The sequence below is a fragment of the Podarcis gaigeae genome, assembly GCF_964106915.1.
Source record: "Podarcis gaigeae genome assembly, chromosome: 2".
NCBI classification, from domain to species: domain Eukaryota; kingdom Metazoa; phylum Chordata; class Lepidosauria; order Squamata; family Lacertidae; genus Podarcis; species Podarcis gaigeae.
The window spans coordinates 103,609,422-103,622,389 of NC_139679.1; the positions used below are offsets into that span (position 1 = coordinate 103,609,422).

Below are 12,968 nucleotides of genomic sequence, written 5' to 3' on the forward strand. Positions count from 1 at the left end.
GTAACTTAGTGATTAAGACGGAGTGGAACTTAAGCCTCAAAAAACTGGAAAACAGTATACACCTTGAGGCATCAGTCAGGCTAAAACGTTTCTCTTTGACCAGGCCTTTGGCTGATTGACACACGATGCCCTTTTAATACATGTTGTGAAAGGGGGGGGTATTGGGTGTCTTTGCTTTTATTTTTATTATGTATTTTGTGTTTTTTATATTGTGATTTTATGTTGTGAACCAACCCTGAGATCAATGGGTATGCAAATTTAATAAATAATAAGAACTAACAAAAAACTCAGTTTATAGCGGAATAGTGCCGAAAAGTCAGAACCGGTATCAGCCGAACTAGATTTTACAGCACTGATTTATGTGAGGATGGAGAAGCTAAGCCCTGCTCTGCCTTTTCAAAATGAGTGCCCTATATTCATGAGCTATCAGAAGGCAAGATTTCATCAAGATAACATCTGAGAGCACAATGTTTTGCGAAATGTGTGTTATTGGTATCTTGCATATTCCTGCTGCTTAGAAAAGCTTTGAAGTGAAAACATAAGAGATGCAAAGCTTTTTATTATATACCGTGTTGTATGTTGTATTATTCTGAGATTTATAACAGCGGCGGCAAGTTTTTTTTTAAAAAAAAATTCATGGCTTGCAGTTTAAAAGCTCTATATAATTAAGTCTTGGAAAAAAGAAAAGAAAAAAAACCAACCATGCACACAAAAAGCTTGCAAGCAGGAATACATAATCATAAAAGAATCACAGCTTGGTGTGAACATAGCAGCAATTAATAATATATTTCTCAGTAATAAAGTGAAAACTGTAGTAACTTAAAAGCAAACAGAAATTAGACTCCCTCGTAATTCCGCCCATTATAGGCTTCAGCATATTAGAGACAAGTCTTTATTACTTACACCCCAGGCTCAGAAGTCTGCACAGCCAAACAACAACAACTGTGCGCCAGATCTCAGGATGTGTGCTTCTAACACAGAATCCAAAATCTGGATCATAATCCTGACCATCTCAAGCAGATTGTGGTTTTGCACTTATTAAGAAAACATACACACAAAAGGCCGCCTTTGTATGCAACAATAAACAATGGTTGACAGATTAGTACTGGGATTGAGCAGAGCACCAGCATGCACTGCCCCAGTACTCCCACTTCGCTCTTGCCCTTGAGCAAAGGGAACAATGCGCCATGATGCCTTACCTTGTTATTACAACTGAAGCCAAGATCGTGGTTTGCTTCTCCCATTAAACCATGGCTTGTTCGTGGTTTATTCTAAGCAGATGTGCACAGTCCAGAGGAGGAAATAAGGGCGATTTTACACATTACTCAGAGGTGATCCTAGGCTGATCCTTGCAACTGAGTATACACAACCAACAGGTTGTTACAGTCAATCGTGACACCCCTGGCATGCCTATGTCTGTACAGTACATATATTCGCATACACCTGTTTGCTGAATTCACGCACTTGGGCTGTACATGCACACACCTATAGGAAAAAGGAATCTTGTGAAGTAGCTCTAAGACAGAGAACCTGCATCTATCTATCTCTCTCTCTCTCTCTCTCTCTCTCTCTCACACACACACACACACACACACACACACTTCTTTCTCCAAATTGTCCAAATTACATTTTCAGCTCAGTGGTGCCTTACAGGATTGGGAATGTCATGGTGGGGCGCATCCAATTAATAAGCAAAAGCATCTACAGAGCCTATTTCTATCTCTCTTCTTAAAGGCTTAAAAGGTAAAGGTAAAGGTAGCCCTGACCGTTAGGTCTAGTCATGGACAACTCTGGGATTGCAGCGCTCATCTCGTTCTATAGGCCGAGGGAGACGGCATTTGTCCACTGACAGCTTCCGGGTCATGTGGCCAGCAGGACTAAGCCACTTCTGGAAACCAGAGCAGCGCACGGAAACGCCGTGAGCGGTACCTATTTATCTACTTGCACTTTGACGCGCTTTCGAACTGCTAGGTGGGCAGGAGCTGGGACCAAACAACAGGAGCTCACCCCGTCGCAGGGGTTTAGACCACAGCGCCACCAGCATCCCCTTCTTAAAGGCTTACTGCTACCCATATATGCCAAGTCCCAGCTACAAAACTAAAATTAAGGGGGAGGACACACCAAGCTATATAGCAAAGATATTTATTTAACACATCTAGACTGATCTTCCGGACTCTCATGGTTAATTTTAATTGCAGAATTTCATATCCGAGTGCAGAACTCAAGAAATCTACCCTCAAGGAGCTTCTGTGCCATAGTGACTAACAGACTGAGCTTCCAATTGGGAACATGAAAATCTCACCTTCTTTGTTTATTGCGTTTATAAAGCTGGCAATCAGTAGGTATCCATGGGTAGCTTACAAATAAAACAAACTTTTAAAAATGCAATATTTAATAATTGAGCCATTCTGTCTCAGTCCTGAGATCTGCAATATGTGGGATAATAAATCAGAATTACTGATACTTCCCAGGACTGTTGTAAGATTACACCGAGAAAATGCATGTGAATCATTTGAAAGAGCTATATAAATGTTGAATATTGATATTGAAGCTTAACACAACAAGATAAGCTGAGCCCTGCTGGGTCAGGAAAATGGCCTGAGTGTTCCAACATCCTGTTATCACAATGGACAACCAGAAGCCTATGGGAACTCCAAAAGCAGGTGGTTCTGGGGATTTCATAGGCTGTGCTTTTGGAGCTGCTACAAAGCAACAAACCCCAATAATAGCATGAATGCTGGAATACCAGGCATTAATTAGTTTAGTTCATCTCATTTATAGAATTAATACAATCCAACCCAATAATACAATCCAAACCATGAAAAAATCCACCAGCTCTTATTATATAGTTTACCTGATGCAAAACTACAAGTTTCAAGAACCAAAGAAAGAAGGTAAGTAGCACATTTGTTTCAATTAAGACCTTCCATAGCCCTTTCGCTAAGAGCTCTGACAAGCTGGTGCTAAAGGCCCAATCTAGTCTCCCACTAGCAGACTTTCTCAACCTTGGTTCCCAGATGTTGTTGAACTACAACTCCCATCATCCCTAGCTAGCAAGGCCAGAGCTCAGGGATGATGGGAGTTGTAGTCCAACAACATCTGGGGATCCAAGGTTGAGAGGCTGATTTAGCCAACTGAATTCAGTCCGCAAGATTCACATGGCCATTGATATGGGCATATGCGTAACCAGATGTTTTGAAATCTGTGTGTACATGTGTCTCTCTTAACAAGATGCTTCTGAGTAGCCATTTGCAACCCTTTTCAATGTAGCAGGCCACTTAAAATCAGAACTGAACAGTTTCCAAACTGCCATTGATGGGGCTCTAATCACAATGTGCAGAGCCTTAAAATGCTTTTTCATAACTGAAGGCAAAGTCCAAGACTAGAAGTTGCGCAAGTTACAAAGAAAAGCCAAAAGCTCTGATTAAAAACATACAAGGAAATATTTTTTTTAAAAAATAAAATCCTGGCAATAGAACTTGGGCACTCCAAACATCTAAAGACTTGTAAGCATTTCTGAAGTTGACAATGCCACAACAAGCTCCCTGATGCTAATTTCTTCCTGTCTGAGGAGTTTCACAGCTTCCTCAGTATTTCATTTGCGCCAGCCAAAACATCGCATCAGGAGTCAAAGGAGAATGGTTATTCAACATGAAGACTTTGTGCAAGATTACTTAATGTACACATGTCACATTTAAAGCCCTTGCTTACCCCAATCTGCAGCAGAAAGCATTTTAGCCCACCTCACTGCAGTAAAACAAACTACCAAAAACACAGAAGGAAAACCACTTAACCAAAACATCCCCAAAGAACTGATTTTGCTAATACTCTCATCCTTTATCAGCCCAGCTGATTTACATTTTATTATTATTTCCACATGCGGGTCCCTACATTTAAGGGTTGCATTTGACAGTGTTGCTCAGCTGAAAGCAATGCTTTTTTAAACAATCAGAATCACAGGAAGGAAGCAGCTTTTGGCTACCCTCTCCCTAGCAGCCTCCTCCCTACACACACCTCTCTCAATCTGCTCTGCAGGGTTGAGGGACCCACAGACTGGGGAGCATGGAGGGCTGCAAAGGGGAGGTGCAACGGCTGGAAACTGCTTCCCTCCCTGTTGCTCCATCTGCTGAGCATCACTGCTGGATGCAGCCTCTGTTTCTAGAGGTCCAGCTGCAATCAATTTGTTGCACAGCAAAAACACCTAAGAGGCAAGCTGAAGACTTAAGTTATTGCGGTGTAAGATTTTGTGGGCCAGAGTCCACTTCAGCCAGATACATACATGCAAACGTAACTTTTGTTCCACACATTAAGTGGCCCAATAAATGTGCACAAAATGAGGACATGTAAATGAAAGCCCTGACACTGGTATTCAGTTACACATCTTATGCTCCATTTCCCCCAGAAACTGGCAGCGTACTATTTTCATTCCACCACTGGATGTGCCGAATTTCTATTTTCCCCTCCCTCCCTCCAATCCCCCTCGCTGCATTTCCTAAGGATGCACAGTTTCCAAGACTGCTTGAAGGTTTCAAAAGCTACATCCTGGCATCATTAACTGAAAAACCAGCTTCTGTAAGCCTGCTGGTGGATATCAAACTCTCCTCTCAGCTTTTCCTCTGAAGCCTGCTAGCCAGCTCATCTGCCACTGCCTGGGAAAAAGAAGAGAGACATTTGACATTCTTAATCTGCAAGGACTTCATTAGGCACTACCGGAAATATAAAGTATGGCGAGGAGCCGGGGGTGCGGGGGAGACAATCGAAAGGAAAGCCACCATTAAAATGTAAGATGTTTCATCTCCATAAAGCAATAGGAGTTAACACAAGTCTTGGAGGGCCCTCTCCTGTACATTCCATACTTTCTAAGAGACAACACACACACACACACACACGCTTGCTGTAGACAAACGCAAATAAGCCCAGTTTTCCAAACACATTTACAGAGAGACACTTCTATGGCTCCAAAGAATACTCAGCAGAAGAATATAAAACTCAAAATAAGTTTTCATTCAGAAACATGAAAACCAAGATATAAAATCATGCCTTTCAAAAGCTTACGGATACAGTGAGGACAGTAAAACCATACAATGTCCCGACCAAGCAGGATTTATCAAATGATTATAAATCTGCTCCGCAAAGTATATTTTGTGTGCAGCCCAAATCAGAAAGCCCAGGGCAGAAAAACAACAACTGTGATAAGTGGTTTGCTTGTATGTACTCACACACATGCCAATAAATATTATTTTACAAATGCAGACACAGGCTATAATCTAGCACAATCTTAGGAGCACTTAAGACTATTGATTTCAATGGGATTATGGCATATACAACATTGTCAGACGGCTACAGAGTTCCTGCTGAAAAAAACAGGTCCTTTCTTCATATACAAGGTTGAGGTCCAAATCAGGCATCTTTTTTAAAATTCTTATCTCTTGGCATATGCCTTTCTCTTCGGGACACTGCATATGTTCCATCAATGCCAGGAGAATTTAATCATTCTCCACCATGCACTGTACGATGCTAGTTATTTTTGCAGGTATTCATGTACCTACTACAAAGTGCCCTATATAAAGAATGCAATGTGGGAGAGGGAAAATGAACTTCCAACATTGTTCGCCTCTTGCTAGTAAACACTATTGCTCCAAGTAGCTTATTTCTGGGGAGAAAAGGAACGCCACTGACTGACACATCTGATCAATGATAGAGAACATTTGTGCTTCAGCCCAACACGAAGTTAGGCTTACTTCTGTGCAAGCATGCATAGGGGTCTGCTGAAATGCACATCTCCTTTTCATTAAATATGGCTTCTTCTTAAACTAGCGGGGAGTGTATGTGCCTAATTTCAAAAGCAAAATTATTTGCAAAACAGCCTAAAATGCCTAACGCAACTATTATTCATAGTTTAGGTAGGAATGTACTTCCCGGACGTTATGCGTGCCAGAACAAACAGCCTGTCAGTATTTGCATTTATTTATTTATTTGTTCAACTTCTAAACAACAGATTTACGGCACAGTCCTAAACAATAAATCCTCAGAAACAAGGCCCCCACCCCGTTCCAGGTTCAACTAGACTTAAGCCCTTATAGGTGTGTGCTGAACTGAAGCCTTGGCTGTAGAAATGGTGACAAGTCCTTTGCCATGATGCAGCCTTGCAAATAAGTTACCAGCCTACTAATAATAAAAAACAAAAAACCTACAGGGTCATGTATGCCCCCTTTAGCTTTTAGGCTAAGGGATGTCGTAGGAGGGATGTTTTGCACATTGTTTCCCTATGCGATCATTAGATACAATTCTTACTCACCACAAGCAACCAAGCTATTGCTTATTTACAGGCTTGGCCTATTTCCTGCCCCATAAATACTTCTGGGATCTCCCACCAGTGTGTGTGTGTCTCTATGTTGCACTGCCTTTCCTGAACAGCTGCTACCCCATACCTTACCATGCACTTGTAAAACCTGCCAATTCCTGCGGTACATTAGCACATTTCACCAAGTGGACCAATGCAAATGTTTTGCAGGCGATGTGCAGCATCCATCAGGTAAAGTGAGCATGTAGTTCCCTTCCTCCCAGTAACCAAGGCTGATGCTTTAGCGTGCTCATTTCAGGGCAAAGCATTGTTATGCTATTTTAGATCTCGCAAGAACTTGCCTAAGAGTAGAAATAATCACCCCCTCTCTTTGTAATTTAGGCTGCTAAGGACATTATAACGTACCTGCTTTTGTGATATGCTGACACTAAAAGAGACTTGAACAGCTATGTGTTGGCCAAAGATTCCCCACTAATAGCTACTTCAAAGCCTGACATCAGCCCTCCTCAAGTGTTCAGCACAAACACACCAATGGCTAAAACTAGGGAGGGGCTCATCTCAGTCCAACCTCAACCTTCCTGCATTGAAAGGGAAGAGCTTCTAAGCACATTCAGCCAAGCACACTTAGACCTTCAGATCTTCCCATTCAATGAAGGTACATGTTTGGTGGACTTGGTAATGAAGCATGTAGGTACCTTGGAGTGATGCTTGCAAATACACCCCTCAACTCCCTCTCTCTTTGCATGTTAAGGCTAAGGGTTGTCATCAGCATCCATTTTCCTACATCATCTTGATTCCACAGGTGCTACCGCCTCTAGAAACCCTCTTACACCACATCTCAACAAAGGTGGTGTCCAGGATCCAGAGTTTTTGGCTGGTCCAGATGTGTAGCTCCCATGACACTGTTGTTCCACCAACGTGGGGAAGTCTCTTCCTTGACACCACATTGAACTTCCAGTACTTCCAAAGCATAACGTGACCACAGAGAGCGCCGGAGAAGGACCTGCCGGGAGGCTGGAAGGACATTCACCATGGCAAGTGGGCAAGTAAATCTGTATGCAGAAAACCGTCCTACCATTCTAACACATCTGACACGCTGTGTGTGACAACTGTATTTGAAGAAACAGCAAAACACATAACTTACATGGCAGTTTGCACATCAAGTTAAATCACTCTGATTGTTTAAGTACGATTTAATGCAAACAAGTTGCCTGTTGGTGGTGCAAGCTGCTCAAATGTTCCTGTTCCGATCCTCCAGGCGCAACAAACCTTGGCTTGTTGTGCTGTCAGAACCTGCAGTCGTGGTTTGTTTCCCCTACCTGCCCAGGTTCAAATGGCATGACTAGCCAGGGCTGCTACTCCCAGCACAGGTAGGAACAGGGGAGCAGCGAAGCAGGGGACTTTTTGAGCAGTGTGCACCAGCAAACTGTTCATTCAAATTAAACCGTAGTTAAACATTAACTATGGTTTTATGAAATATAAGGACCAGGCCTATTAAATTGATTCACACAAGGAATCAGGCCAACAGTCCTATCTAAGCTAGTGCTGTATACCTTTTCTGGAGACAATTCTCCAGGACAAGGTCTCAAGCAAATATCTTTCCCAGACCTGCACGTGGAAGTCCTCTTAACTGGAGAAACCAAGGATCGAATCTGTGTGCTAAACATGTGCAATAACCTCTCTAATTCATAACCACAAGCATTCATAAGATGCAGCTTGCCTTTGAACAAAGATTCCTCAAACCTAAAACTGAACCTTCTTTTATCCATTATTGTTGCTAATATGCCGTACATCTCAGAAGCCACATCTCCCACAAACAAGTGCAAGCAGATGTGCATGAGTCTGCGATGCAAGAAGTGTCACATAGTCCGAATTCCATTTATAATTTTGCAGCCCTTACAACAGTGTTGTATGAAACTTACATCAATGTGTGTTTTCTTAAAGCGATCCCGTAAGCCTGCCTTCCAGATGTAATTACTGCACAATATATATCAGAATCAGAAAGAAAGGCTTCACTTGTACAGGCGAGATTGAGAAGAAATCAATATAAAGAAAATAAATGCTTCTTCTTGAGAGCTGCAGAATTTCAAACAGTGAGAAGTTTTAAGCCCCCTTTCTCCACCATCTCCAACCTTTTTCAAATCAAATTGATGGAGCTACTAGAACAGGATGAGGAACCTGTAGCCCAACAAGATCTGAATGGCCATGCATGACGTCCTTCATCCATGACCAGCTCTCCACGCTTCAAGAGATAATTTCAGATGCAGTTGAACTATTTCTATAGATGTCCAGTTTTGGTCTTTTACAGTACAATCCTACGCACGTTTACTTGAAGTTAACCACACTGTACTGAACAGAGATTACTCTCAGTTTGTGTGTGTGTGCATGTGCATGTATAAAATTAGTTTTTTTAAAACATCTTTCTTTTCCCCACCCTATTACACTTTTATTTCAACCCATAAAATGATCCAAGATAAAAAGATGGCATCAAAAAGGTCAATGTCACAAAACTTTCTGCTTTTAATCTTAGCTATAAAGAGGTGCTAATAAAAAAAAGTATTAAAAGCCTAATAAAAACAAGGCACAGCATAGTGGAAGTTGCTGTGGGAGAGGGGGTGTAGATGTGAATCATATCAAGTGACTGTAGGGTTTCCTAAAGTTAGGCTGCAATCCCTTTCCATACCCACTTAGGAGTATGTCCCATTGAATTCAATGGGGTTTCAATTCCTAACAGAGATGCCTAAGATCACGCTTCACATGGTTCCCTTACTATCCCAGTTTGAAGGTCCCCATCTACCTGAAGCATGTCTGCAAAGCAATCCTGCACATAAAGCAAATGCCATGGAGTTCAATGGGGCTTTCTCCCACTTAAGCAGGTACAGGATTGCAGCCTGCTCCGTTGATCTGAATTGGGTTTTCCTTGGACATGTATAGGATTGTTCTTTTAAGTGACCAAGTCAACCAAATAACCTTTTAAGCATTGTGTATATGCATTTGTGTGTGTGTGTGTGTGTGTGTGTGTGTGTGGTGATGAGATGCCTTGTATAACAGGTGCATCATCCTTCAGGCAAATTTGCTAGCTACTTGCCCCTACCAGAAAGAAAAAAAGAATGAATGAAAGAAGTTGATCATGGAAATGAATTCATTGACAGTTTGGTTTTTTTTACACTTTGTTAGTAATACACAAGCAGGTTTCCAGCTGTGGCAATCAACACTGTGCTGAAATGAAATGCAGAAGGATATAGTGTGTGATAAAAAATAATAATACCTTTACAGCACTTGGAAGGGTTAATGCTAAATTTAAGAACAGCTCTTTCTCAGGAGATCTGTGTGCATATGTTGGGGGACTTTGGGGATATGTGTTGAACGAAATCCAGGAAAAGACTGAAGCTCTGTAGTGCCTCTATTGGTCCATCTATGTTACTGTATATGGTGGGAAAGGGGAGGGGGCAGAGAACAACTCTCTCTCTCTCTCTCTCTCTCTCCTCCAAGCTTCCCTGACATTTTTAACTTTTCTCAGCTCCAGGCTCAAGCCTGCAAAAGGGGAAGGGGGAGCAAGTTTGCTGCGCTCTGCAACTGTTGGAGAATCTTGCCTTAAACCAAGGTTTTCCACTGTGCCTAAGAAGTGCAGGAGACAGCCAATGCAATCATCTTTCCCCCCACCTCCACCCGCCCACATTTAACACAACACACCACGGAGGCAAAAGACTCAAGTAAACGCCCAGCAGCCTGGGAATGATTTTTGGCCAGAAAGAAGGAAGGCTGGGAAGGGAGATTTCTAGGCCAGCTGTCTCCTGTGCTTTTCAGAACCCCCAATTCTCCTGCACCTCCTTATGCAGGATCTGACCTTCCTCCAGTTCTAACTCATTAACACCGCCCTCCTCACTCACCCCCCCATCAAGGTCAAATGATGTGACACCAGCCCAGCTTATCAGGCTGAAAGGTGTGCAGAAACGCTGCAGGTAAAGGTGGAAGAGGTCAGGAAGGTGGAAAGGAAAATGGTATATCATCAGGACCAACATCGCTGTCAGAGGCTGACGCCCAGCTGTTATCTCTCCTCACCCAGGTGGCATGGCTGGAACCCACTGCCTGTGTGCACACACAGCCTTTAGCACAGAGCAGGGAAAATGCACCCCCCCCCCAAAAAAAAGACACACACAGCTGGCATTCCTACCCTGCGATGCCTAGGGAAGCACTGCACCAAATCTGAGATCTCAGCAGGGCGAGGGAAAGACTACAAAAGGGGAAAGGTGTGTGTGTAAAAAAGGGAGGAGGGGATGTCCACTCTCTTAACCCCCCCCCCCCAAAGAGATCACGATGGAGTTTAAGGGGAGGGGGTGCAACCCCCGAATTTTGGGGTTTGGCTGCCTGCTTCTCCTGGAAATTCACAAAGCAGGAGTGGGTTTGTGGGTTGTTGTTTTTTTTCGGGTGGTGAGGTTGGAGAGATTCTATGTGGCTGCTAAAAGGGTAGAGATAAGGCGAGCGGATAGGCGGCAGTACTATTATAGTGGCTGTCCTATTAGATACACAAACACACACACACACACACACACACACACACACACACACCCGGTCGAGGAAGGGAGAGCAGCGCTGGCGGGCACAATCACACACAGCCACTCATCACCGAGGCAAGGCTGGATGGGATCACACTACGCCGCTACACGCTGAGCACTGCGGGAGGAGCGCCGGGCTCGCTCGCTCGCTCCTTCATTGATTTGCCACAAGTATAGAGCGGGTGATGGGCTGGAGTAAGGAGGGAAGAAACCGGAGGTTGGTTGTTAGTTGGGGGAGGAAGAAGAGAAAGAGAGAGAGAGGTGGCGGCGGCGGCAGGAGAAGTTGCGAAGAGTGGTGCTAATGGGCTTGAGGTTTTGTCATCCATTGCCCAGAATCTCCCCATCCAAATAGGGGTAGCCTATTGCTTCCCCAAGAAGCGAGATTCCTTTTCGTTATCCTCGGATCCAGAGTTTCACACGCGCACACGTATTTTCCAACAAGCAGCAGCTAAACACGCCTTCCTAGGAGAGGGAGGGGGAAAAATCGGGTAGATCTATAGATGTACTGGGTCGGTTTGAGGGGGGGGAGCACGCCCTCCCCCCCCCGCCCGCTTTTGGTCCACACAGTGACAGCACACACACACCACAAATGGGGGCGACTGGAGGGGACGTGTAAGCGCAACGTTAAGACGAGACACACGGATCGCGAGGTCTAGAGAGAGAAAAGATTTTGCCCCCTCTTCCCCCCCCCAAAAAAACCGCTTTAAAAAATCCATCCCATATTAAGATTTCCACTCACCGGGGAAACACACCACGTAATGGAGCACGGAGACGGTGATTTTCAAGAAAAAGATCCAGCAACACGGTTGCAGTAGCCTCCGCATCTCCAAAGCCGCACATCGAAACAAACAGAAGGGGGTTCTCTCTTTAAGTATATTTTTAAAAATTCAGAAGGATGAGGATTCCACATACACCACCAACAAAAAAATATACAATCTGTGAGAGAGAGAGATAGAGAGAAGGTGCGGGGGTGGGAAACTTGTTGAAAATAGTATTTTTTGAAAAAGTTGCACACTTTCCTGCCCCGTCTCTGGAACAAAAAAAAGAGCGGGGGAGGGTGGGGGTTAACCCGAAAAAGAGGGAAGCCGGAGCGATGGACCAACCCCCCCGCCCCTCACTATTAAAAATAATAATAATAATAGCAAATTGGCGCGCGCGCGCAGCCTCTTCCTTTCCGTCTTCTCTGCCCTGAATTTGTGCCTCTGGATGTGTGCAAAGATAAAAGAGTCCCGGAGTTCAGCAGACCCGCCGCTCCAGGCCTCGGGAGCCAATGCTGGCAGCAGGGTGAGGAGGCGGAGGGACGGGACTCGGGAGCCGAGAGCTCACAACTTCCCTCCAGCCCGCAAAAACAGCAGCAGCGCCGGCGCCGGGGATCGGTGGCTAGCGAGCGCCTCGGCTGGGCTCGGACTCTCTCCTCTCGCCTTCATGCGGGCAGCACCGTGCAAGGCCAAAGGGAAGGAGGCATTCTTGCAAACAGCAGTCGGAGCAGCGGCGGCGGCGGCGGCGATAGTAGCAAAATCCACTCCCCAGCCCCAGCGATCGAGGGCTTGCAGCAGCAGCAGCGGCGGCGGCGAAGAGTCGGGCTGCCCGGAGCAGCTCTCAGTCCATCCCGCTGCTAGAAGTTGGGGCTCCGGAGCAAGCTGGCGAGGAACAGTCAGGCAGGAGCTGCTGGAAGCTTTCCATTCTTCCATACAGGAAGTAACATGTGAGCCTAGATCCTGGCTGAGACTTTAAAGCGGAGAGGGAGAGGGAGCGGAAGGGAGAGAGAGAGAGAGAGGAGAGGAGAGGCGGGGGCGCGCAGGGGGGAAAGGGGGGGGTCTCGGCTTGGCGCGCACTCGAGGCTCTTAAAGCGGCAGCGCCCGCTCGCCTCGCTCTCGTCTCCGGTTCTGCCGGCGAGCCGGAGGACGGAAAGGGAAGGCAGAGCGCGCGCGTGTGTGAATGAATGGGTGCATTTCGGGGAGAGAGCTTTTTATGCTTGTATGGAGACACGCCGTTTCCTTGCACGCGCACGTCTCCACTGTGCACATTCACACACACACACACACACACACACACACACACACACACACACACAGCAAGCGATTCTCTTGTGGGAAGGGAAATCCTTG

At 45.1% G+C, this 12,968-nt stretch overlaps 1 protein-coding gene across 4 annotated transcripts in view; it reads right to left on the reverse strand.

Annotated features, from left to right (window-relative positions):
• PTPRG (protein tyrosine phosphatase receptor type G) overlaps positions 1–12,743 on the reverse strand; it is a 548,154-nt gene extending 535,411 nt beyond the window's left edge. For all 4 annotated transcript variants that reach the window (XM_083722995.1, XM_083722994.1, XM_083722991.1 and 1 more), the window contains exon 1: positions 11,600–12,743. In XM_083722995.1, the coding sequence (XP_083579121.1) occupies positions 11,600–11,684 (85 nt within the window). In that variant the 5' untranslated portion in view covers positions 11,685–12,743. The remainder of the gene's footprint in view (positions 1–11,599) is intronic.
• Between the last annotated feature and the right edge of the window lie 225 nt (positions 12,744–12,968).